The sequence below is a fragment of the Platalea leucorodia genome, assembly GCF_965183815.1.
Source record: "Platalea leucorodia genome assembly, chromosome: 2".
In the NCBI taxonomy this organism is placed as follows: domain Eukaryota; kingdom Metazoa; phylum Chordata; class Aves; order Pelecaniformes; family Threskiornithidae; genus Platalea; species Platalea leucorodia.
The window spans coordinates 66,751,399-66,779,241 of record NC_138824.1 but is presented as its reverse complement, the minus strand read 5'-3'; the positions used below and the strand labels follow the sequence as shown (position 1 = coordinate 66,779,241).

General features: G+C 38.3%; 1 protein-coding gene across 3 annotated transcripts; it reads right to left on the bottom strand.

The window, feature by feature from the left end:
* Positions 1-176: 176 nt before the first annotated feature.
* On the bottom strand, positions 177-24,172 carry CDC16 (cell division cycle 16). 3 transcript variants are annotated; one of them, XM_082304738.1, is made up of 18 exons: positions 24,028-24,172; positions 21,448-21,502; positions 20,408-20,505; positions 19,873-19,911; positions 18,666-18,806; positions 16,543-16,702; positions 15,821-15,915; positions 15,038-15,171; positions 13,214-13,293; positions 11,624-11,673; positions 10,861-10,934; positions 8,427-8,552; positions 7,526-7,678; positions 6,851-6,914; positions 5,042-5,103; positions 2,808-2,943; positions 1,795-1,885; positions 177-688 (listed from the first exon to the last, which is right to left on the bottom strand). In XM_082304738.1, the coding sequence occupies exons 1-18, from the start codon at positions 24,073-24,075 to the stop codon at positions 423-425; spliced, it is 1,872 nt and encodes a 623-aa protein (XP_082160864.1). In that variant the 5' UTR covers positions 24,076-24,172; the 3' UTR covers positions 177-422. The 3 variants fall into 3 exon arrangements, with proteins under 3 accessions (XP_082160864.1, XP_082160865.1, XP_082160866.1); XM_082304739.1 differs by having other exon boundaries at positions 21,448-21,499; XM_082304740.1 differs by lacking the exons at positions 21,448-21,502; positions 24,028-24,172 and adding an exon at positions 19,197-19,327 and having other exon boundaries at positions 20,408-20,451.
* Between the last annotated feature and the right edge of the window lie 3,671 nt (positions 24,173-27,843).

Here is a 27,843-nt window from a genome sequence, read left to right as displayed (position 1 = left end):
TTTTTTGGTCTGTTTACTAAGAAAGCATTCCTCACAGACAGGGTGAAAACTCAGAAGCCACAATAATAGTCTATTAGACTGGCTATTCAATTTAACAACATTGTTAACGGTTCCATGTTAAGTACTATTTTTAAACCTTCACAGTCTAACTGATGGCACACACATGGATCAGTAAACAGTTTTAAAAAAAAAGTGAATTTATTTTTTACTTCATCGTGTATGATTCATTTTGTAGAAACAGTCCATCATGTATACTTTTTAATCATCCTTAAGGCAAGCATTATTTCTCCGGTGTGACGTACAGAGTAGTAGTTTGAATTCATATAAAAATAGCAAATTCTTGAAAGTATATCACCATAACAAAAATGCTAAAACAACCATATTACACTTAGACAAAATGAGCTCTCTGGCAGCATTTATGGTCACGTACTGTGGTCTGACATTGATGTTTCTAACATCATATCGCTTTCATTCATTTCAATCTCAAATGCTTCTTCCAATGGGCGACTGGTATCTGTACTTTTCCTTTGATGTGATGTCTCTAATGTTACTATGCCACTTTCATCCAGAGTTTGTCTTTCTATGTCGAATTCTCTGAAATCCCAGGGAGGTGAAATTATGTTCTTTAATGTCTTCATTGTGTGTACATCAAAGTCGTAACATCTTAATTTGTCTTTGATCTCTGTTCCTAGGAGAACAGTCAAACCATTAGTTTATTCCAAGTGAACATGCCCAAAAATGTATCTCAAAGAAACTATCATCCAGAAACTACTATGATTCTCTGCTTTCAGACCGACAGGGAGCTGCCGCTGCTTAATGACTGAAGTTGAATAGAGTTGTTCTGAAAAAAACGAGCAGCCTCCTTTTTGAAAATAGCACAATATATGAAGCACAACTCAGATTCAAAAGTCTGTTATTAGAAGTAATTGCCAATTCCCTTCCCAATTCTCTGAAAGGCTTTTGCTGTTGTTTAAGTTACACACAGCATGGGTTGCATTAATGCATATCACAAAGCTGCATGGTTCTTCCAGATGTGTTAACTGACTACATATGGAGCAAGACAATATTGAGAAGAAACATCTGCTTCAATTGTGTGAAAAATCTGCAGGAAAAGCAAGAGAGCACACAGATGGCTTTTACTGCCTTCAGCCTCATTAACATGCTTGACAAGACATCAACTGTGTTCATTACAGATAAATCAGTAAGTTCAATGAAGCAGAAATATGTCGCTATCAAGTTTTTTTGGAGGCAGAAAGCTTTCATAGAATATTTCAAACTATGGCAATATAATGTATTACTGTTATGAAGCACTTTCTTTTTTTTTACCATATGTAAAGCTCTATTTTTGGAGGCAGAAGAATTTCTCCTGTCTCCACAGAGCAGAGTTTTGACATGGTGAAAATGCCTTGCTCATATCTCTTACAGCAGCATTAGCTGAAATAAAGCCCTCTGATTCTCTAACTCCATATTTCTATTTTTTCCGCCTTCCCTATGGTGTCTAAGCTGCCACAAATCAGTATTTTCTATAAAAGAAACCATCACCACCTCCAATGGCAAAGTGTTTCCTTTCTGGTAAGAACTGACTGTCATGATGCTTACAAAAAACAGAGAACTTGTCAGCAATTGCACATGACCAGGCTCATTTAGCCATTAAAAAAAACCAATAAAAAACAAACAAAAACATACTCTATTTTATAAGTTAACTAGGTAATGGTAGACGGTCTTTCTTGATGCAAGAATAAGGCTCCTCTCAAAGGACTCAATGACTTTGAGTCACATAAGTGAAAGACTTACCAATGTAGGCTTCAGAATCACCAATATACATTTCTATGCAGTGTCCAAGCATTGTGACAGAAAATGTGTCATCCCTCCTAAGACCAAGGGCCTATTAAAAAAAAAAAAACAAACAGTAAAAAGTAGTCAGTAGCAGATAAAACCATTTACATCTTAAGTCCATGATGGTTCCGAGTTTGTTGTTCTGTTGCTTGACAATGCTATCAGAGCACAGTGTTCACTGTAGAAGCAAAACGTTGTGCAACAAAATGCTACTGTTACATGAACTGGCTGAAGTAGTAAACAAGCAAAGCACAAAAACAAAACCAGAAAACGATATGTATACAGACAGACAATCATTCACAAATCATGAAGTATAACAAGCTACTAAAATAATGATTATAAAACCTGTGAGGAAGTTAATTTTGTATAGCTAACCTACAGTCTATAATGAAATAGATCGAGACATGCTTCAAGTAATTACAACTAAATATACGTAGTACAAGCTTCTATGTAAATAGAACTGCAGCTAAATTCAAGCCAGTCAACTTGAATGCTGAAAATTCAACTGAGGAAAATTCACTGTTACTCTCTGAAAACGGAATCGCCAAAACTATCCTGCAAAAATAATACACAAGTATCATGTAATAAAGATAAATCTGAGACAACAGAAAACAGCTTATCTTTAAATGCTGCACTTGCTGTAAAATTTCTACTTCAAGGCATTGGTTGGAAGTATTTTAAATCATTTCAGCTGCATGAGAAGTTTGTTCATATAAAATGTGTATGACAATTATGATATTCAATTAATTTCTAACAAAGAAAGATCCAAGTACTAAGTTTCACAAAGTGGCCATTTTTTACGTAATCAATAGAAAACTTAGGAAGATTTTTCAAAAGAATTGCAGATTATAAAATAAACACTAATTTGGAGGCTGGATAAAATGCTCGTTCTCTGTTCCAAAACCAAACCAGAGTGAAACAGTAAATAACAGAATCTGTGACCAGCACTTTAATTTAAGCCAGTTACATACCGTGTGAAAATAGTCGATTGCACTTTCAAAATTGCCCATTAGACTATGTATGTAGCCAATGGCAGAGTAAGTAGAAGCATTTTGAGGAATTAGTACTAGAGCCTGGCGATGGTATTCCAGTGCTTCTTCATATTTCCTGTTCAGGTTAAATACAGAAGATCTATTAGTAAGCTTCAGGGTGAAAGGCGTTTTTATAGCATTATATCGATATTTTCCTTAGCTCAGTGGCACGCAATCCTGCAAGAACTTAAAAATTATTGCTTCATACTCTGAACATAATAGAATGCACAAAAGACTCACGGATATTGACAATTTTCTTCCTCAACGTAACTGAGAGATCATTTGTTCCCCTTATGTAGCACAACAGCTGCCTACAGCTAGGCCCCATTTGGAGATGATCTTAGCAATCCGATATGGTAAATCGCTTTAGATGTTTAATGCTGCTCATTGTGACATTAGCTTCCTTTCTGTAGCTCTCATTTTCCTCCCCAGGGTAGCGAAGGAGCAATCACTCATTGTTCAAAGTGAGGAAAGCTCTCTGGGCAGAAATTTCACAACCTTTAAGTGCCACATACACTGGTACTTTTGTCAATTCCATTTTGCTGCCCTCTCAGAAAGGAAGGTCTACGCATATTTCTTTCAAATACCAGCCACCCTTTCTTTGAAAATTATCGATTGAGTAGACTGCTTATTGCATTTGTTATTTTATAAAACCAGGATTAAATGTACATTATGGCATTACTCTGAGAAATTACATCGTCACATTTGAGATCCTAGTACCAAGCTGTTAAAAATAAAGATAGCAATTGTCTATTCAGAAGAAATTTTAATGTCTATAGTCTAATGAAATTAGGCCAACAGCAACACATGAAGTTGTTAGAAGGCATTAAGTAACAATTGAGGCAGAAAAATTATGCAACTGTGTGCTTGCTACACAAAACTTTCACATGATTTGAATTTTATTTTCACTCATTAGTATTTACCTGTCCAATTAACTACCACTGTATTTTAATATGCTGCTTTCAAATTTCAACCACATAATGCTAGTGAGTAGACATGTATCCAGTAAGCTTTTTCATAATAGCAATATCATGTATTAACGAACACTAGTAAATGAGTTATTACAGAACTCTAAGTTGTCAAAGCCTATGTACAGCTGCCTAAATTCTCAATTTGATTTTCTTGAAAGATAGTTTACAAGGATGTAGAAATACATTAGGTTGGCTTTCTGAACCTGAACAAATAATACAATGCAAGTTGTCCTAAGTGTGATGTAAGCAGTTGCTAACTTTTTGTAGAAATTCAAAAGAGACAAGAGGAAGTACAACTGAAACAAGTATTTGGAAAAAACCTGCAATTATACTCATGAATAGATTCCAGAAACAGTGCCTTTTGTTTGATCTTGGCAGAAGGGGTAACTATTATACATCCGTATTTCATAATGAAAATGACGACTAATTGGCAATTCAAGCACAAAGCAATTACTGCCAAAGCAGAAGTACAACTTATATCTACCATAATCACGCTCTCATTAGCGGCTTTGAAACAAAAATTACAGTATACACCAATTGGACAATTAAAACCATGACACTAAAAAAAAAAGATACGGTACTGATTAAACAAAAGAAAACACTGGTTAAAATCAGATTAAGGTAATTAATGAGAAAACATTTCTCTATATTAAAACTGTTGAAGCTTGCATATGTACTTTGCACTTGCTTTTTCTCTTCCTAGAACAGAAATGTGAAATGAAATATGAAATAGTTCTGTTCTCAAAAACCATAAAGTAATACTTTATTGTTGTGTTAATGTCACTGAATATTTCACTTCAATAAAAAACCCATAAGCGCTGATTGAAGCAATTAATCAGCACAAAATCATATTTATGTTAATTAAATCAGTGGGCATATTCAAGTGTGTCAGGACTGGGACAGTAGCCAGTTAGAATTCACACCCATACAAGAATATAAAAGCCTATGACCAGATTCCTATCTAATAAGAATCAATAGTTAAGGAAAGGCTTTTACATTACATGCTTTAACTTGTGTGCAGTAAACTGGATATAAGGGGCAATTAATGTATTTATGTTGACAAGCTGATTTAGGGAGTCTTGTTCGTATAAGGTGCTTCTACACTGCTCTCATGTTGTACATAATTTTTATATGAGAAATAGGCCTAGAGAAAACATATTTGTGTAGTATTCCAGATAATTGTAGCTCCAGTATTCTGCTTACTTGAGTTTTCTGCAGACGTGTCCTAAGTTGTTCAATAAAGGCTCCCACTTATCAACTGTTACCTGCAAAATAATGCAACAATTCAAATAACTGCAGCTTCCCCAACTGAATTTTGTCTACTTAAAAAAAAAAACCCCAACATACAAATGAACAAGGCAATTCATTCATGACCAAGAAAAATATCACAAGCATTTTCAGTTCTTCTCAAAACACAGCTGAAAACATTTACTCAATAACTCATTTTTCTGCTTTTTCTATTCCCCGAACCCAATTAAATTTCTTTAGTGATAGTCAGATAGTAAAACTTGAATGCAAACCAAACAAAATTTGTTTTCTACTTAACTAAAAATCACATCAAGTCTCTCAGCGTAGGAGCACTGAAGACCCCCCAAATTAGGTGTTTGTAAAATAATCATAAATACTGAAGATCTCTTTACTGTCTTCTCCACAGTCTAACTTCATCTGCTTTAAATAAATTAGCTCATTCACAAGGCACACAGAAGACAATCTGAGCCAACAAAATCCTTCAAACAGTTTTTGCTGAAATTAAAAGTCATTTGGACTTGATTGCATTGAATTTTGGATTTATAACAAGGTAAGGGTATCTCTGTATCTCTAGTTATTTCAGGTGTTTCCCACTCTAAGTCTAAATTTCCAATTGTGTGTTTATAGATATGTTGATATTTAGTATTTCTCAATAAACAAGAAAAACGCCACACATAAAAGCTTTTAATTTAGGCGTATGCATAAAATTAAGCCTGATCTACCAAGTTTGTAGCATTCACATGAACAACAATACAGCTTTAACTAGAACAGAACAACCCTATTTATAGCATGGTGAGCATATAAATTAGTATCTGTGCAGTTTGTTTTAGTAAATGTGTGCCTTGTCCACATGAAGATTATATTTTTTTCAGTGCTTTCCACTTTATAGGAGGTTTATTGTGCTCTAGAAGCAACTTCATGCTCTTGATAGGAGATGCTTTGTTAACAGTTATAGTAGCATGAGGTGGTGTTCTCATTAAATAAATTTAAGCTAAAAATTCAGAAAACCTATCTTAAAATTCACAAGAAGCCTGTCACAAGGTGGTACTGTTTTCATTAAGGCATCTTAAGTTACTCTAGTACAATGCGTTTCTTTAGACAAGATGACAACACGCAAATAAAATAAACAGTACTACCAGTAGGTACAAACTCATTTGTGTGTTCCAGCTTTTGAGGAATCACGGTTGTAATGGTTGATTGTTGATTCACAAAAGCACCTTAACTACAAGCACGTTTCCTGACAAAGTTTTTGCCAGTGATTGTTTTGATTACTTTCAGGAAATTAGTTAAGCATCCCTGGGCCCATTCCCACAGGGTGGCTCTACCTGGTAGAAAGAAACCAAATCCATATCTACAGGATTATGTCCAAACAAAAGTGGAAGTCATTCCAGAAATGGCTGACACTGAAGGTGGCAGAAACCATCTTCACACCTGCACCGAGTTCCACCCTCAGGTCAAGAACCACTGGTCTACCAAGACCCAGAACTGAGAATGAGACCTGGATTCCACTCTCCAGTTAACGCTTATTTTCTTTTCATTTCATATAGAAACATACTTTTTGCCTTTTCCTGTAGAACTGAAGATAACATGTGATGATTCTCATCTAAAACTCCAACATACTCAATTACAAGTAGATAGCCCAAGTTTTAAAGTCAAATTTATATTATATTGCTTCTATCTTAAAATAAGCACAGCATATTTTGTCACAAGATATGACACGGAGTTTTACAAATTTACAATCGTGCATGTTGTTAGGAAAAGTACCTCATTTCCAATAGCTTTGATTTTTTCCAGAGCATCAAGAAACCACTTTTCTGCAGTTTTCCAGCTAAGAATTGAGGGAGTGGGGGGAAAGAAAAGTAAATTAGTGAAGAGTTTTAACTGAGAAATGAAAAAGAGAAAACGGTGTTACAAGGAACAGTTCTTTGACATTATTTCATCATATGAGTGAAATTAGATGTAAAAACCAGTAATTTATGTTGGCTATATTTTACATGTGCTCCTAAGAGCTAACGAGACAAAGTTAAAAAATCAGAAGCAAACCAAGAATGTTCACTAAATAGTTCTTGTATCTGTTAAGTTTTTCCAGAATATATTTGGAACCTCCTGAGCTGACAAAATGTTTTGCTGTACAAAATTTCATAGCACGTGGGCACCTGTGTGTGCAGACAGATGCCTTTTCAAGGCAACTACCCAATGACAGGCACACACAAGATAATAATCGATCTCTGCATGTTCCTCAAGCATTAAATGCTTTCCTCGTTCAATCTTAAACAACGAAGAACAATATAGAAAGCAGCGGTTTAGGGTAAACACCATCTAAACTAGAACCAAAAGAAACTACAGTTCAATGTAAGTACTTTAGTAGATATATTGACACATTACACTTCAGAATAATCCACACTTAAGATTGTATTTAATCCTATTTTGCAAGCTTACTCTCCATTTTGAAATGCAACCACTCCAACTTCATGCATAACAAAAGGATCTTCAGGAGCAATGCTTAAAGCTTGGCTGAAAAACCTTTCCGCTAACTTTGAGTTGTTGGTCAAACCATATTCCAGTCCAATATAGAGCATCGGCAAATGACACCTAAAAAATAAAGCCACAGAAAAACAAACATGCACTTATGAGGAACGGCATCACAAACTACAACAAAATGCCAACTGTGTTTGCATATGTTTATGTACATCCAAGTAAAAGCTGATTTAAATGGACTATTAGCCTAAGGGGCAGTTTAAAAGACTGTACATCTTTGTTAGTTGTTGACAAGAATTTGAACTCCAATACATAATTGTAACTTGCTCTGGAATTACACGTATTCTCTCAGTGATTAAGTTAGTTCTGAGGGTTTTTTCCCCTAGTTTCCTTCATATGTTTCATTTACAAATGGAATATGGAAGAAGTAATAATTATAAGGGATTACATTTTCCAGTAACTACAGTCAAATACAATAGTTTTATATGCAATATGACATGATTAGTCCACTGCTCATTTTACAACCTTCTCCACAGCATGAAACAGCTGTTCAAGATATTACTACACAGCAGTTTATGACCTGGTATGACAAACATTGTTCACAAATTCCAGAGAACTTTCAGGTAGAACACAGATTACCTAAATGTAAATCTCGACTTTAGAACTTATAAAAATCACAACAGTAATCACAAATAATGCAGTTAAATGCAGATGATGAAATTATTTGGGTTTTTTTTCCTCCTTTGTTCTCTACAGAAAATTGTTGCAAATGTATTCCTACTGTTTAAAGGGATATAGGTCAATATTCTACACTATTTATGGATTAATTTTAATTTTTCTGAATATGACATTTTTGACATACCCTTTCATGAGCTGTGCAGCTGTGAAGTATGCAGCCATTGCTTGGTCGTGCTCGCTCTCAACTGCAAATGAATGTCCATATGCTATCCACGCAGGTCCGTAGGTTCTCTCAAGTGTAGTAGCTTTGCTGAAAACAAGAGCAAGTCACAAGTAAACACATCTGAAATTAAATTTCGTCTGCTTCAGATGACTACTTCCATAGCAAGGCTATGCCACATAGTTAGGTATCCTTTAAGATAATCTTCTGTAATGACCAGTGGTAAACAAAGTTAAAAGTTCAACAAACTACTCAGCACTTAAAAGTATCACACCTTTTCAAGAATTCATTGTATTATTTCTGTTGCTGTTCATGGGCAGCAGGAATTATTTGACATTATTGAACATAAACAATGATATCATAGGTGAATTGGGCAAAATACAGAAAACATTAGTAGTGACTCGTAATGTATTACAAAATTCTAGTTATACATTTCAATATATATATATATTCTAGCAATGTAAGTTTCATAAGCAGGATATGAAAATACCAAATGAACACTTAGGTTGAAGAAATTTTGCCATATAATTGTACTAGCCTTAATGAAGACAAGTACTTGTCGTATCAGAGACAGCTGCCGTGCAAGAGAGAAGTACAAAATGTCACTCAAGTCCTGAGCTGAAGACTGCAACCTGAAGTCTTTACAGAAAGATGGACTTGACAGGAACATTAGAAAGCTCTGTAGGTTACGTTCTCCGTCTGAAGGCAAGGGCATTCATAACTAAACAGCTCATGACAGATGTGCCCAGTCTTTTCTTAAAAGCTTCTGACATGGAGATCCTACATGGCCCACAAGTAATCTACTCTATTGCTTAACTATCCTTAAACACTTCATCTTTTCCTAACATTTAATCTAATTTTGTTTGTCACAGTTAAACTCATTATTTCTCATCACAGATCCTAGAGAACAGCTTGTTCTCTGCCTCCTGGGACAAAACTTCACATATTCGAATATTTGCATCTTCCCACCCACATCCTAGAGAGCTTCAATCCCTTCAGAAACTTCCCTCATTGGCCACCTTCTCCAGAATGCTGGTTTGCTGCCTTCTCTTGAATTGAGTTCACATGTCTCACATCCATCTTGAGTTCTCCACACATGTTGACTTGTCAACAGCGACACAATTACAATACAGATGTGTTATTGTTATAAAAGATGGATTATGTTCTATCACAAATGTTGTTTTCCTCATTGGTGCTGCGATGAGGTAAGCTGTTTTGCAAGATCTGAAGAACGTAGATAGCTCCTTCTGGAGCAGCCAGAATAGTACTTGCTACCGGGCACTGCCCAGCTGTGCCTCCCACCCTGCTCAGCATGCTCCGGCATGATGTCCTGGGATTCCAAAACAATAATATGGGAGCTTGTGCTTTTATCCATGGGATCTCCAGATCCTTTTCCAAAAACTACTGCGTAGCCCACAGTGGTCCCTAGCCTTGTAATTGTACACTATCATTCTTCTCCAACAAATTTGGGCATCTTGTTACTATTTCACTTTTACCAGACCTTTTTTCCTCTTTACCAGAACCACCCTGAATTCTGATGTTTTTTTTTCTTTTTCCCCTAACACATCTATAGACCCTTCCTGGCTAGGGATGCTTGCAGATGTGATAAAGATGTCCTTTATTTCACCACCAAAACCACCTATGTCACTCAGGACAGCTTCTTGAAGAATTTCACACTGGTACTTGTCAGGAATTTAAAGAGTTTACTCAAAATAACCAGGCATTTAAACAGTCTAAATTACTTACCCATCTTTACATACATTGTCTATAAAGGTCTTGAGAAGAAAAATGAAAGCCTTACAGAGTGATTTAAGCCTTCCCAGTTTAAGCTTACAGCACCAAAACAAATGCCCTACTTCGCAGCAAGGTCCTGCTTGCCAGTGCTGGTAATCAATAGACATAGAGAAGACCTACAAGAAAGACCACTGGACTAACTGACCAACCGAGAACATCCGCGGCTGCTTGTGCAAAGAAAGAACTAGACACAGCCAAGTGTCAGAACTTTCTGTCTAACTCTTCCCTTTGAGATATGAAGCCTGAACCTGGGAGAATGCCTGAGTGTCCTTAAGCTAAGAACTGAGGCTTGATTACCTCGCTGTAGTTAGCTTGGCAGCATGAGCGAATGCAGGGACTACACCTGCCCGTAACAGGACGGTGACAGCCAAAAGAGATCCCACATAAGTCTGTATGTCATTTTTAAATTATCTAGAAGGTTGAGGTCTAAATTGCTATACAAAAAAAAAACCAACGGTGCCAGCAAAAGGAATATTTTAGTAGTAACCAGTTTACCGAGGCTTCTGTTTACTTCATGACCTTACAAACAATCTTGAATATTAAATACTTATTTAGCAAGTGAACAACAGATTCACAAAGGAAAACAAAAACAAAAAAATTTTACCTGAGATATCTTCTGGCATGTTCATTTTTGTGGCCCACCATGAGATAATAGCATCCTACTGCAAACCATGACACCTACACATTAAAGTCAAAACAGAATATTATTAGATATATCACTCTGATTTTAGTGAAACATCATGGTAGGTGATGCAAAACAGAGTAACAGATTATAATTAGAGAAGTTAGGGACATTTTCACTGAAATCACAGCTTTTCAAATTATTTGATAATACAAACAAGCTAGAACTGCTGGCGTGTATGTCACTAACTGGGTTTGTTCAGCCTCATGAAGAGAGAGATAAGTGGAAAGCTTATTGCTGTCTTCAATTATCTAATGGTAGGGAATGCAGAAGACAGAGCCAGATTCTTCTCACAGGTGCAGTGACAGGAGGGGAGGCAATGGGTACAAGCTGCAATATGGGAAATTCAGACTGAGTAAGAGGAAAACAACTTTCACCATGAAGGTGATCAAACATTGGAAAAGGTTGCCCAGAGAGGCATATACATTTATTACTGTAGCATTTGTTTTAAATTATTGTTCAAAGTGAATACCTCACACTGAATATATTTTACAGGCACTTTGTTTTAAAAAAGAACCTTGGTAAAGAAAATTACAATGCACAGAAAATAAAAGCAGTGAACCATTTTTACTGGCTCCATCCAGAAACAGATTTTGAATCCTGTTGCTCAAACTATTATATTACAACTTTTATGTGTTTTCACCTAGAAAAAAACACCTGGTAATGAAGGCTTAGAACAACTTACAGGATTATTTGGGTACAAGTCCACCAGTTTGTGAGAAAGATAGAAAAGCTCTACACAGTGGGAAGAAACAAGAGAAGAAAATTAAAACATGCTAAAACATTAAGATGTTTCAAGCCCTTTAGCTTTCTATACAAGATATACTGAACATCTAAAGTTATTAATGCACAAGTGAACAAAAATGTTTTCTGTTTAGTGGTAATGCTTCCAATTGCCTCAATATAGATTCGGTTTTGCAACTAACTAAAAAAACCCCAACCCATAAGTCTTCACAGCACACAAATAAGCAGCTATACATCCCACCCCTTAAGAATTCTGCAACAACTTTGATCATTAGCACACATTAAAATAAATCCCTGTAGTATTACACTTCAATGTATCTTGTCAAGGTAAAACACTATTGAACTTCCCGCATCTAAAAGGTATAACGTACTGGCTAGATCAATTTCAAAGCAGAATCCTGTGCATCAATATGTTGAAAATAGGACAAAAGCAAGTAAGTTATTATATTATTTGGAGTAATTTTAAGTGATTACTTTTCTAATAAAAATAATTCTAGTTATGAGACTAACAATTCTATTGCCTATGCAATTTCAAAACAAATAGCATTACAGTACATAAAACTTCTATTTCTTCAGAGTACAGTGCTCAAACTGATGAGTTTGTCCTGGAGTACTTTGCATCAATTCTTGGCTTCAGAAAAAATCAACTATGAAAACTGGCTTACAAAATACCAACTTATTTACAAAAAACTTCTTAAGGCAGACTTAGAAGAAAAGTAAGAGCACTGGCCAAATTTTCAGACGTAGTTAACTGTCAAGTAACTGAAAAGTACATTTACTAAACATTGAGAAGTACTAGTACACCTAATGACCTATTTGCATACATACAATGCACCATCCTTTGAGGGACTGCAAATCATATGAGCTCCTTATTCTATTTTCCAATTGGTTTTAAAGACATTCAAGCTACTCACATGATTTGGATATTTATATGCAGTCTGAAATGAGAAAAAGCCATCCCAGCTGCAAGTAAGCTATTCTTGTCATTCCAGCAAAGGTGCTGCATGATTATTAACTTGTTTGAACTAAAAAGAGGACTTCACAACAAAGCAAAGGCAAGGAGAATCTAGAATGTTTTTCTAATATGGAAGAAGCATGTCTACCTAAGCCTACACACTGCTCAAGAGTTCCTTCTAGTTTAAATGAATATATTTTATTTTGTTGTTGAGCAGAAAAAGTACACCTAGATACTCTAGGAAGGTCACCTCAAAACAGAAATCAAACAACAGAAATGACACGGTGAAGCTCACTAACTTTCTGGCTACATAGCCTGGTGGTTAAAAGATAGTGACACTCATGATCATGAATGAATACAGACTCTATGCACAACTACCCCCCGCCCTGCTGCTGTCAGCTCTGAAACTCCCTTCTTTCCCAGTTACCACTGTCTTCTTGAGACTGCAGGTAGCAGAAAAAATATTTCTAATTTTTTAAACGGTATATAAGGGGGTTTCTTGGCATCCTTAATTCTTTTTTAAAATTGAGGCTTTACAATCTTCTTTTGACTCATATTAAATGTTGTGTTTCTTACCATTTGCTTTATTAAGCTCCACAAGTGTCCCTATATGCACAGGTAAACAATTTGCATGGAAAGGATCTTTTTCCATCACTCTAAAAAAAAAAAGAGAAAGTCTGCAATGCATATTTCAAAAATTTCAATGTGTTATAAGCAAGGTGCTTTTATAGTGAGTAATGTTCCATTTAGATACCACTTTAGGCACAGGAAAACTATTTGTGACTAGAAGGTAACTATTAACAGCATAATAAAGGCTATCTTAAGACTAGAAAAATAACTATTAATGTAGCTTAACAGAACAGGATAACAGAAAATTCTGGCAAGCTGAATATACACTTAGAAAAACAGAATACAGTGCACATTTGTTTGCAGGTCACTTGAAATTTAACCAGCAAACAGCAAGCAACAACATTTCTGTTCACCTTTTCCATACATTTTACAGCAACTTTCAAGCAATAGTCCTCAACTTTCTGAGCTTAACACTAAGTAGTATGCCTTAGAAAACATACTTAGCTCAGTTTTAATTTTTTATTTCTTGTGGTATTTAGAAACGGAAGATAGTCTCACAGACAACAGACTGCATGCAGGACATGGCTTGTAAGCATGTGCCCTTTTTGTAAGCATTAGCATTTGGTAAATTAAGCAGAGAAAAAGAAAAAAAAAGATGTCTTGAAACCTATTCAAGGAATCTCTTAAGATCAGAAGTACAACATTATGACTCCATTCTCTGAGAATTACGCCTTGAAATAGTTAAAAGTTTAGTTGACATTTTTAGTAGTTCAAAGCATTTCAAATGAAAAAATAAAAGAACATATAAAGAAGTATATTAAATGCTCTCTTGAAGGGAGTCTAAAACTTTGAGGTTATATGGACTTCTCAGATTCTCATTTCCAAGCTCTAGCATCTGTGATAGTCTCCTCGTTATGAGACATTTTCTTCTGCCACTTTCTGTGTGGCAATTAAGTTTCAGAAACAAAGATGTGATAGTATAATTTTATTGACTTAATTGGGAGTAAGTTATTTCAACAGGATCATGATTTTATTCAGATGTTTAAATTCACCCTAACCATCAGCATTCTCTACAGCCTTCCCAAAAATCTTGCCTGTACTGGGCTCCATGGGATATTCTACACAGTGATGGCTTGCTTCAGCTAAGAAAAAGCTGTACTACAAAAAAACCAAAAAAAACCAAAACCAAACAAAAAAAACCCACAAAAAACCACCACCAAACCCTTCTATTTTATACTATTAATATTCTGAGACTATGCAGTACATACACAAAAATACGTTTTTTCTTAAAAAGGTAGTTGTTAGGTCAGCACAAAAAATAGCTCCACAACCACGTGTTCAGGTTTACAGTAGAGAAGCAATCCATGTTGTTGTTCTGACCCACCTGACACCCAAGCAGCAGTGTATTCCTGGGCCGTGTAACAACCGAGACATGATACTTTGCACATCAAAATTAACGTAACTTCAGTCAGCCAGAGAAATCGTACATCCTAACTAAGCAACTGATCCAAACCTGTTCGTTCTGAAGGCCAGACAAGAAGTAGGCAGAGAACGCACAAAACTGAAGGTACCAGAGTAAGGAAGAGGATGGATGAAGGGAAGTGCAGCACAGTGCTGATTAACTGGAGTTTTGCTCTGGATACTTCTGCTACATATCATAAAAATAATGTATCTTGCCAGGCACAAACTACACATTTTAAATACCTGAATCTTTGTATCAAACTTATGTATGTCAATCCATTGAACAATGATATTCGCTGTAAGTCCAGGCATAATTATTATACTACACCACATGAGAAAAAAATCCTCAAAGTTGCTTTGTATACTTACACCGAAGTAAGCTTGTAACACATTTTGAAATCACAGTTATAATAATGTCTTTCAGCTAAGGATACTACCACATCCAGGTTCTCCTGAAGACCATCTACTGATTCAGGAATCAGTGTTTCACTAGGTTTATTATACTGAAAGACAAAAGAAAAAACATGTGAAGCAATAACCAATCTAAAATCAGATGATATGAATATTTTTAGTTCTAAAAGAATATTTAAGAAGCATTAAGCTTCTTAAAATTCTTAGTTTTAAACTGAAAGTCCATAAAACATGTATTTGGTAAAACAGTTTTTTATAATGTACTTAAAAGCTCATTTAAAACATGAAAGATGCTGGCCAGTGTCAATATCTTAAGTGCAGGATGTAGAAATGAATACTGAGCAATATATAGTTGGCTTTCCGAGTGCTCACATTGTCTTTGGAAAAAACAGTCTGGAATAATGTTATATCCTAGTATTTTCAGGTAGCTGACATTATGCCTACATTATTAACATTCTTTTTCCCCACCTAGAAGTTTCTCAAGAAATAAAGCTAAAAAAAGTAATAATAAAAAAAATCTCAGAATTTCAAGTTGTCACCACACCAAAAAATAAGTTTACACAAAACTGTTATACTACCCCCATAAAGTGATATCTACTGCATCACGGATTTTAAAATAACCAAAACTACAATGCCCTTATTTATTCCAATGTTCAGAATAAATGAAATCCAAGAAAATTTACACCTGAAGTCAAGACTTCCAATCAGTTCTCCAGCTTTTTGGTCAGTTTTGGGGTTTACCTTTTTCAATTTATTCTCAAATAAAAAGTGAAGCAATTCTTGTTCTTCTTCTGTACATTGTCTACTAAGAGGTAGAGATTCAAGAAGTTCTTTTTCTATGTGAATTAAAAAAAAATTGAAGCGGTCATATTAGAGAAGAAATAGCAAGATTCAACATTTTATGATGCTCATCCTGAAACTACAAGGAAGATAACAGTACAGATACACTAAAACAGATAAAACTACTAATTACGGAAATGAATGATTGAATTCTTAGTTTTTCCTTTTACACTTTTAAATACAATTTAATAAACATGACATAACACGCCACTATTTTTATTTACTCTACGTGTCAAATTTTATCACTCGGAATGTTATATTAACCAATGCCTACTGTAAGTAAGCAAACACCAGTAAGGTTTCATGGACTCAAAGCCTGTGAAGTTGAAAACACAGGAAAAACATTGTTTAGGCTGGGCAAAGAGCGTGGGAGCTTCCGGAACTAACAAACAGGGCAGCTGGGTTACTTTGTTTCTTTTAATCTTAGCACTGCAAGACTGAAAAATTAAGTTCAAATGTAAATTTGAGCAGATTATAATTTTCACTCATTTCACACATTTTCTATTTATTCTTAACATTTTAAAGTCCTTTACTGTAGTATTGCTTTAACTTTTACCCAGGATCAGGCATATTGAGAAAGCAGCTAAATTTTACTTGTATTTGAGAAATACTGCTATCCAGACCTTCCTGTGCCGTCAGCATATGGTGCGATGTTAAAAGATCAAATGCTTCAAAGCAGTAAACATCAAGCTTCAAGGCCTCTTTGTAGCTGTATGTTGCTAGGGTTCTATTATCCAAAGCATCATAGATCTTCCCTCGCAAAAGGCATATCGAGCTCTTGATCTGGTGGAAAAGCAGGGCTGGAGGTCAAAGACTGAATCAATGTTTGCAATTTGGTTTTGAGCACAAATCAAATGGGCTCCCTGAAAAGTAAAAAGCATTTCATGTATGATGGAACCTGGTTTTCTAGTGCTGTCTTTAAATAAAGTATTGTCTCTACTAGCTTAAAAAAAAAAAAAAAAAAAAAATCAAATGAATGCTCTGTCAGGTTATCTACTGCCAAACGAACACCCGCTTGAAATAAGTAGAGGGAGGATAGAGTTTATCTTTTCTACTTCCAGCATCCACCTCTCTGATACTGAGTTGTAAACTATTTATGCTAAATTCCCTGCATAGTCAACACAGGGAAATTGTCGCTTCCAAAGCCAATTCACTTCTTTGCTGACTATTAAACCCCATATTTCATGCAAGACAAGAACGACCACAGTTGAGATGAAAAGGGCCAAATCAATGGACTCAACTACTTTGAGCAGAAAAATACATCCTTCTTGTCAACCCAAAACATAGATGTTTCAAAAATGAAAGTAGTGAAAGATCATTATTACCATAGTTAAAGTTGTGCTAAGATGTCTAATAACTAACATGTTCTTTCAAAACTCCATAGATGGGTGTTCAATTCAGTCAGAAGGCAACAGAAGCGTCAGCAAGTTACTTGAAGAAAGTTAACCCATTTCACATATCATTTCCCTATATCATCAGACTAACGAGACAGACCAACTCTCTCAGGAGTCCACACACTAGAAACAGTATAGCTGCATTAACAACTAATAAACCCCAGGGGGCTGCTAACGTGGTAATATTGTTACCAGCTCAGAGACCAGTCATTCTTACTCTGGAACTAGTGTCTGTGGAAACTAACCACATTAAGTTTGAAAAAGCTACATTCCTAGAGAGGAGTTTTGATTTAAAAATTTTTGTAGCAGTCCTCACTTCAGTAGTTCTGTCCTTTGGCAAACCAAACCTGTCCTCGCATTAGTGAACTACATTATCACAAGCATTTGTGAAGGCACGGACTGATATAAGTTGAGTTTTTTGGCTGGGTTATTTTTCTGTCAAAATAGTTTCCCAATTTAGTTCAATACTCAGCCACCCAAACACCTGGGCCAGAGCACCATGGAACGGGGAGCAAGAATGAACAGCCAAAGCTGAGGACTTCTTCCTTTGCTTGCAGTGGTAGCTTAAATCTTCCCATTAAGGCGCACCGCAGTAACTAAGTCTGATCCACTTCTTCCTTAAGCCCATTAACACCAGCATCCGATATCAGTTCACACCCATGATTTAACCCATTTTGCTACTTCAGTCTTACAGGGAAAATGCCATCTGTCAATCACCTTCACTGTAGTTTCAGCTAATAAACTTCAATTCATAACTCCGAAAGTAAAGACTCTTCTCAGCCTCTTCAGCCTACACGTGGTACCGATCCCTTTTCACTGTGTGCCTATACAGAATTTTTTCCACTGAGCTTCAAAAACTTCACCTTCACGTCACATAATTTTCAAGTGTGACCAAAAAATGTCCCACTGAGAACAACACTTGAGTCATTAAGGAAATATTTCATTAAAAATATCTGGAGGAGAAGAAAACTTGCTTTGTTACCTTAGAACCTCCAGCCCAATTGAAAGAAGTGTTAGCTTACATTATCAAGACTGAAACTGCAGCATAGAGCTAAAAGACTCTGAAAACCAATGCTAGATCATGAACTTCCTTCAAAGTGTCTGCAAATAATTTATGGGAAGTTGTTGAAAAGCACTCTTCATTTTTGCAAACCAAGTTACTTTCATACAGGCAAGCTAACACGCGACTTCTGACTGAAAGGAGAACAATTCAGCATTTTTGAAAATTATGTTATCCAAAAAAGAAAGCTTAAACACAGAGTTTCATATTCATACAGCTGTAGAATCACTTTCTGACTTGACACATTTTTTTCTCAGTTATAAAAATATTTCTTTAAAAAACCATCACTTACAGAGGATTGTGACATCTCCCAGTCTGTGGTAGAGTCTTTCAATCCACTTTCATCCTTCAAGTACTTTTCAAAAAGTCTTTTGTTGATTGGCTCTTCCATATCAAGAATATCCAGGGCCTGTTGATGTTCTTTTGCAGCATACTAGCCAAACACGTGCATGTAAAAAATAAGGTTGGGATTTGAAACATCTGTACGTAAAGCACTAATAAACACAGTGTCACATTTCAAAGGCACAGACTGCAACAACCAGTGCTTGTCAGCAGGTTTTTCATGCACGCATATTCTTATTTGGACATATGTCCTTTTACAATTGCAGCCAACTATTTTACTAGTCGTCTATAATACGTAAAAAATTATAAAATTAACACCTACAGAAAAATCTATTAAATATTCATCTTTATGCAATCACAGAAGCAGATATGCTTCTAAAAATAGTTAATACAGGTTTTAATAAAATACAATGATCTTATTCTATAAGCAGCACATTATTCTATTTCAATTTCTATATCATAGAATAGAATCATAGAATACCAGGTTGGAAGGGACCTCAAGGATCATTTGGTCCAAGCTTTCTAGGCGCGAGCACAGTCTAGACGAGATGGCCCAGCACCCTGTCCAGCTGAGTCTTAAACGTGTCCAGTGTACCAGAGTCAACCACTTCCCTGGGGAGATTATTCCAATGGTTGACTGTTCTCATCGTGAAAAATTTTCCTCTCATGTCCAACTGGAATCTCCCTGGGAGTAACTTGTACCCATATATTTAATCTACCAATTGATTTAGTTTTCCTGTGAAAGCACTGCATTTTACTATTTATGTATCACATTTTATACAGAAGTATAAAGCTGCTATCTATATTTATACAACCATAAATCAGATCTCCTCTGGTCAGACTACAACGAACCAATTAAAGATGTAAACATGAAGACATGAGACGAAAATGGTTCACGTTCTTTCCCTGCAAAATATTAGAAGAGTATTTTCTTTCTTGGAAAAAAAGGTTGATTGGATTTCTTCAGAAGATTACCACAACAGATACTCCAGTGACCATACTGAAGGTCAGAGAATGAAATCAACTGTTACAAAATCTAAACCTGTTATTCCGATGAACATAGACATCTACATTGCCTGTCAGGTACCTAATCTTCCCAAGATGCATCTTTTATTTAGTTTGGTTTGTTTCCAATAGAGGTGAAAACATGTACTCACATGACATCTAGCTGCAAGGTAGCGACATGCTTCATATAACTGAAAGAGAAATTTCATACATATTAGTTATAAAGAGAGAGCATGTTTACTTACACTGCTAGACTCCATTTTGCTCTCTCCTTTTTCAGTTGTATGGGTTTTTCATCCCTTTCACCTCCAAAAATCTTTCCTGACCAAAATGACTAAGTTTGTAAACACTTTCTCTACTATTGAACTCTCAAAGGACTCTTGCTTCACTCTTGCCTTCACCATTAGCATAGTGGAAGGACAATTTAAACAACTGCAGCTGAAGTGACACTCCACCTTCCCATACCTGCTGCAGTTACATCCTTGGACCCCTTCATCTGGGGGCAACAGTTTCAATCTGGCCAATTGAACACAGGGCTATACTTGGTTCAGATAAAAAAACCTGCATGATGTAGTTTAATTACTTTTCCCATAAACCTTATCCTCTAATGGTGAAGAAGTCACTGTGGTTAGCAGCAGAGGTTTAAAAGTGGAGTAACGGTAGTAAGTCTTTGACTAAATGACTTACCTTATCCAACTTACGCGATCGGAGGGCATGTGCTGCCCTATGATACTGAGCTGTTAGGTAAAGGCATTGGGCCAACCAGTAGATATCTTGTGGTTCCTCTAAAATAAAAGAACAAATTATAAACCATTAATTTATAATGTATCTTTAAACACTTTCATACAGAATATTCACTTTTTCTTCACTAGAAAAGTATTTTTCCCCTATTCTAGCACCCTATTCAGTTATAGAGTTTTATTTTTTTATATATATTTTTATATATATATGTGTGTGTAAACACAACTTATAATTTATATCTATCAATGAGAGAGTAAAATGAAAAAAATAATCAGATTTTAACTTTAAAGACATCAGATAACACACTGGACAGTGAATACAAAGAATCTCACACTAGAGGTGTGTCATGAGAAGAAGACAACAGTGGTACCGATCTAAAAAAAACAGCAGTTGTACGTTACCCTGCCCGTGGACACAGGGCAGAAAAAAACAACTCAGAATTGTCGCTCTCAAAAAAGACCAGTGGGAACCTAACAACAGTGAAAGTGAAAGCATTAGACTTCTGCAGCTTGAAGTTACGATTGCAGAAGCACAGCTTAGTACTCTCCTACTTTATTGGCAACCAAGGCTTTTGTGGGATCAAGCCCCTAGAATAATTTTAAGAAGAGTAAATGGACCATGGCTATAGGCAGACATAGGCTACCAGCATCAACTCACTCTGTAAACCTGCATTCTACTTGTCACCCAGAGCAACCGTGAATCCTGCAGGAAACCACCATTGTCTCTCATAGCTCACTCTTCTTTTTGTCTCTTAAGGTAGGCAAACCTTAAGGTTTGGCCAAACATTAATTTTAACACAAAGTTCAAAAGGGAAGGAAGATTGGCCCTGCCCTATTTAGAAAAATGGCATTCCAGAGATCACAGAAAACCACTTACACCAAACTCCTTCAACATTTAGCCAAGCAACTTCAAGAAAACAACAAACCCAAAATGAAACACTATCAGAAAGAAGTTAATCAAAAGCAATGTAAAAAGCAACTACTTACCATGAGACAGTGAAGCTACTTTGTCTGCCCAAAACAGGGCACTTTGATACTGCTGCTGTAAAAGCATAATAGAAATAGTTAGTATTTATTTGGGGTTAGCTTTCCTGGACTATTTTGAAATATACTGTACATCATTCACATTTAAAATCTTGTGCATGTAGCCTCTAATGGACAGCGATTCACGTTTGAGGTCTTTATAAGTTCAAAAAACAGTTTAAAAGGGCCAGTACTGTAACTTCTAAAAGATATCAAAAAGTAATTTGAGCTTGGGTTGTTCATTTATTTTCAATAAAATGCAGATATCTTTGACCAAAAGGTATGTGCTACATAAGTATGGTAATAGGTCATTAGCTGATTTGATATCACTGAAAAAGTAGCAAGAATCCCCTCCTTCCAGTTAAAATAAATGCTACATTTTAGAAGAAAGAGAATACCATATTAAGAAAAGGTCATACAAATTACTTCAGGAAACTTCAGCAGCACCATTCTGATTAAGAAATTTTCATTCTCCAGTCAAGATGCTCTAACCTCACACAAACCATAGTCCCTGTGTGAATTTCCCCTTATCCTTGGATACTCAGTTCGACTGTTAAGGCTACAGTTCAGGAGAAGCGGGTGAAATGGAGAACACTGGTGGCAACTTGAGATCCGATGGAAGCAGAGTTTGCAGGTCTATCCCACTAACTCAGCTAAGGTAGCCATCAGATTTGGGGTGCTAGGCAAAACCTCATAGAATTGGCTGAGATTATTCTATGAGAAGATCAGCAGGGGCTACTGTTTTTCATAGAATCGTTAAGGTTGGAAAAGACCCTTAAGATCATCGAGTCCAACCGTTAACCTATCACTGCCAAGTCCACCACTAAACCATGTCCCTAAGCACCACATCTACCCATCTTTTAAATACCTCCAGGGATGGAGACTCAACCACTTCCCTGGGCAGCCTGTTCCAATGCCTGACCACCCTTTCGGTGAAGAAGTTTTTCCTAATATCCAACCTAAACTTCCCCTGGCGCAGCTTGAGGCCGTTTCCTCTCGTCCTATCCCTTGTTACTTGGGAGAAGAGACCGACCCCCACCTCCCTACATCCTCCTTTCAAGTAGTTGTATCCTTCTCCATGCTGTCAGGTATAATATGCTTCCCAGATCTGCTGGACATTTAACAGATATCCTGCCATCGCAAGGACTTGCAACACTATAAAAGCCTTGATCACTTTTGCTCTGTCCTGCAACATTACTGTTGTGGAGTTTGTTTACAATCTTAGAGACTGTTTTATGCTTTTGAAGTAGAGGTTTGGCAAATTGTTCCAAAATGCACACTGATGGTATTCTAGTCCTCACAAAGCACTACACTCCATGATCAACAGACTCTTGTCTATTCTGTATTCTCACATTCCCTACTCCATGGGGACTAAGAATGCCCAGCAAATTTGCCAAGAGAAAATAGTTTGGTTTCAATCTGCACTGCCGGGCGGGGGGAAAAAAAACACAACACAAAAAAAACCAACGAAAAAAACAAACCAAAACCCCACATATGTAATAGCTGTCTGCAAGAACTGAGGTTTAAATAACTCTCTCAACACCACAAAAGAAAGGCATAATCCAGGTCTACAGGGCAATATACGACTTTTGTTGAGCAGTTCTACAGTACTATAAGCTGACTATATTACCCAAAGAAGCAGTCCCATGTTCCTCCTGATGCCCCTTCCTCAGCACTGCACGAGTGTCTATACAGCTGCGTGGCAAAGCAGCTTGGGGAACCAGCTTAACTCAAATGACTACAGCAAAACGAAACAATAAAAATCTCCCAAATTAACTTAGGTCCCCAATCAATCTTTTGGTCGGACTTGCTGGCCACACACACAAGTGTTTGTGCTAACTGAAGGGATAGGTTTCTCTCAGTAGCGATGCCAGTATGAAGTCTTTGAACTAGAAACAGAGCAGAGCAGTTTCATGCTATACTTAATCTAATTTATTAATGCATTTTTCCTGATGGTTTTTTTGTTCGTTTCTTTGCCCTGCAGCAACATAAATTGCTGAATCCATCAACAAGTGAAAACAAGACCGCCTTTCTAATAGCAGTCTGCAGCGCGGCAGGTTAGCACGATGGGCGTCGGTAATCACCGGGTAAGCACGGCCCAGCTTGCACAACCCGTGAGGGAGGGATGCTGCCACCATGCCTGCGCTACCCAGCAGCCCTACCGCTCCCACAGCGGGCATCCCTCCTCCTCCTCCTCCTCCTCCTCCGAACGAGGAAGAGCCCACGAAAATGCCCCCGTCAGGCTGCGCGGCGGCCGCAGGCCCCAGCTCCCAGCCGAGACCGCACCGCCGGCGCTTCCGGCCCACCGCATCCCCGCCCGCCCCCGCTCCCTCCTCGGCCAGAGGAAACGCGGCATTACTTCAAAATTAACTCCCCCGCCGCGGCCACAGAGGCTGGCACCCGCTGCACCCGCTCCCCAGGCCTCCCTCCGCCGGGGAGCCGGGCCGAGGGGGGCCTTCCCTCGGGGAGAGCCGGCGGGCCGCCAGCCGCCCCTTCCCCGGCAAACCCCACCCCGCACCAACGGTCGCTTCCCCCGCGCCTCACCTGGTCGATGTACTGCCGCACCCGCTTCCTCAGCCGCTCCAGGTTCATCCTCCCGCGCGGTCGGGGGGCGAAGCCGAGGGGAGGCGGAGGGAGGCGGCCCAGGCGCAAGCCCGCCGCGCCGGCAGCCCTGGCCTCGCCGCCGCCCGCCGAGGCGCCCTGCCCGGCGGTGCCGCGCTCAAACCCGCCCCCCGTCCCTCCTTCCCTCCCCTCCCTCCCTTCCGGAAACAGCGCCCGGAGCTCATCGTTCCGGGGGCGCTGGGGGCCGCCGGGATGGGGATCCCCACTGCGCGGGCATTCCCCCCAGTAAATTTATTTATTATTCCCCCCCCCCCAATAAATTTATTCTGAGACTTTTCTCCGCAGTCCATCCCCCAATAAACTTATCCCGAGACTCTCCTCCGCAGCTTTGAGGCGAAGGTTTGTCTCTGGGGGGGCCCCTATAGAGACCCGTTGCCCTGAGACCCCGCCTTGGGCTACCGCGGCCTCGAGGTGAGACTCTTTCCTCAAGGCTTTGCAGCCATGGCGGACGACGTGTCAGGAGGTTTCCTACAAGTCCTTCATCGTCCAGTCGATTCTGGTATCACGCAGATTAGGGAATCATTATCCACTAGGACATTGCTGAAAAATGCCAGCTTTTACTGCTGAAAAACAGATAACGTGAATGAATGGATTAAAAAGCCTGATTTGAAATAATTAAGATGCTGGCCGATACATCTTTGAGCGGGTATGCCGGGCACAAGAAGAGAAATCTTCTGTGTGTGTGCTTTGATGGAGAGGGAAGACCTGTGTCAGAGTTACAGCGTGGAGAAGGCCACAAAGATGGCAGCTGGTCGCAAGCAAAAAATATTCGTTTGAGAAAAATAGGATCCATGTGCCTTCTCCTGATCTATTTGCAGTAGCTGCACTTTGATGTAAAACTGTTTGACTTCAGTGGCTTCCGCCTGTTATTAATTAGGTTGGATTTTCACCTCACACTATGTCACCCTTTGGGACTGCTTCTGATCTGGCGTTGTTGAGCGTATGTGCTGAAGATGGCAGATACCCATTTTATCCCTGCAGTAAAACATAGATCTATTTTGCTTTTTTTCACTAAACTGCATTCGTAGGTCTGCTACTTTTTCACATTTCTGTAACTGAGATGTTGAGAAGAGCAAAATTGTTGTTCATCTTTCCATCGGCTCATGTAATGAAGGAACAAATCCTTTTGTTAGTGGTTTCTTGAGATCCAGTGGTCCTATCTAACGGCATTATCATCATGTTCAGCTTTTCTGAAGACACCTTCAGGTGTCTAAATAGCTTTTATGGCCACCTGACCATACTGTGGCAGAAGGGAGGATTCAATCAAGCTTCTGTACCTTCAGCTCTGTGAAACCTGTGGCTTGTCATGGGTGCTACCACTGCACTCACTGTATTTGTTCGTTTAAAATCTCTTTGAAATTAGTATGGTTAACAGCATATGTATTTGTCAGTTTGCGGATCTCTCTATGTACAATAAAAGATGTTTGAATGGGATTTTGATACTATTTAGAAGCTGCTGAGTGGTGGAGCCCACAATTTGCTCGTAAGTGGCACATTTCCGCCCTAGACCAGGCGTGATGGTAACTCACCAGAGCTCAGTGGCTTCTACTCAGTGTGAGATATCGGGGCAGCAAACTGCGGCAACTCAGAGGAGAACAAGATGGATTTAAATATCTCAGTAGAGGACCAAGTTTGAAACATTATCAAATGCAGAACTACAAAACCAACCAAACAAACAAAAAAAAAATCAGGAGTTGGTGCTAACCTCCAAGATAAAAGTCTTGGCTGGGGAAGAAAAAAAAGGTGCACAGGAAGTGTGGGGGTTGGAAGAGAAGAAAATGCTCTTGTTGGGGATGGGTGACCGTTAAGTTAAGAGCGGCATAGTCACAGGGAGCTGGTCTGAAGCATAGAGAGGACTTATGATCTGCAGGATCTTGGAGGGGCCCAGGGAACACTCTGCGAAGGTGAGGAAAGCGAGGCATGGAAATGCACATGGAGTATGTTATTACTTTGTTAGTGTCTATGTAGTTCTTATGCTGTCAAAGCAGAGTACGTCACCTCGGGTTGATCTGTAATGTCTGTGTTACGTGCTGCTTTCTTGTGTTCTCCTGAAAATTAGCTCATCTGAGTGAGCTATTTCTGGGTCTGGAGCTCTGAAAAATGGTTGCTTGAGCTACGCGGGGAGGCTACAGCAGTGCTGCTCCAGCGGGCTCTGCTCAGGTGGGCTCTGGTCCCGTTGCTGCAACGGGAAGCTGCTCTGACATCAGCACTTGTGAAGTGGCTGGTTGTTCAAAGAGAGCATCCTTATGGATAGATTCCAAAGTTTTGCTCCTTCGTTGGGATTGATGTAAGTGTGGGGGCAAATAGATGGGGCTGATGCACGGTGCTGTGAACAGCAAGACCTTTGTGAACTGGTGGTTGGAGCTTAAAAGTTATTTTAGGTGTGAACAGGGGGAAAATTGAACTTTAAGTAATTTCAAATAATATATAAGTTCTTTCAAATAAAAGCAAAACTACTCTAACGGTTAAGCGGTGTTGCTATATCTACTGCTTTGCTGATAGTACTGAAAACAGTTGTGAAGGTATAGAGAGTCAGTTAAAGCAAACTGCTTTACCAATTTGTGCTCTGATATCTTAAATCTTGAGAGGAAGTGGAGGCCTCCACAGTCATATTAAAACTTTCTCACTTTGTGGAAGTTTCTTTATTTTCATCTACATTGAGAACTTTCTTTCTTTTGTTCTAAAAATACCTGTAGGTACCGTATGCTGGTGCTAGCACATAGCTTCCTCCTGCTGCTTTTAAATGACTGTTTCCGAGTCAGTTTGATGCTTGCACATGTAAACCTGTTCCAGTTAAAGTGGGTATGTTCACTTTGAGTTTGTATGTGAAAAAAAGCTTTCTTTGAAATTGGAAAAGCGTTGTTGTTTCTGGCTTGAGTGTTGTAACTGAAGTGAGGCCTCTGAAACAGAGGCGTGTGTTGAGGTGGGAGAGGTTCCCCGAAATGCCCTGGCAGCAGGTGTTGATCTTTCTGGGAAGGTTTCAGGGACGGCCCCTAACTCAGCTGTTTTGTCCAGATAAGTGGAAAATGAGAGTGACCTTCTACTGCCCTCATTTTGAAGCTTTTCCTCTTGATCCCTGCAACCCCAAAGCCACGTGGACTCCTGTTTCCAACCCTGAGTATAACTGCTGCAGACCTGCCAGGGTGCAACCCTTGGCTATCCCCACTTTACAAAGGCGGAATATCTGAATTGGTCCTGCGGTGTGACTCCTCTCTGCTGTCTGCAGAATTGCTAAGCTTTGGGGTAGGGAGATGGAAAAAGGTGTTATTTTGATTTTTTTGAATGGGTCTAAAAAAAGTGAATCTGGAAATGGAATCAACTTGGTCAAGTCAGGAGCATCCATTGCGTGCACAGAAGTGGCGAAGGATGGGAAGTGAAGCAATTGGCTTTGTCATGTCTCCCAACAGCATTCTTCAATTATCTTGCAGAATTCTTGCTTTTTCATATAGAAATAGTGTCGTCTCTTCTACTTCTAGGCTCAGTAGTGTGACATTACTTTCTGTATCCTATCTTCTATTATTTGATTGCCCACCATGAACTGCCTAAGCTGTCAAGAAAGCAATCTACAATTAAACCGAGTCTTTAGTTTCTCTCTCTCTTATTTTAGCTTGGTTTACACAACTGCACTGTAAATCAGTCCTGCCTCCGCCACAACATCTTTCATCCTGTTAGCCACTGTCAGGCAAGTTTGACAGGTAAATGGAGGTCTCCAATAGCGAAGTTAGTTCCTGCAAGATT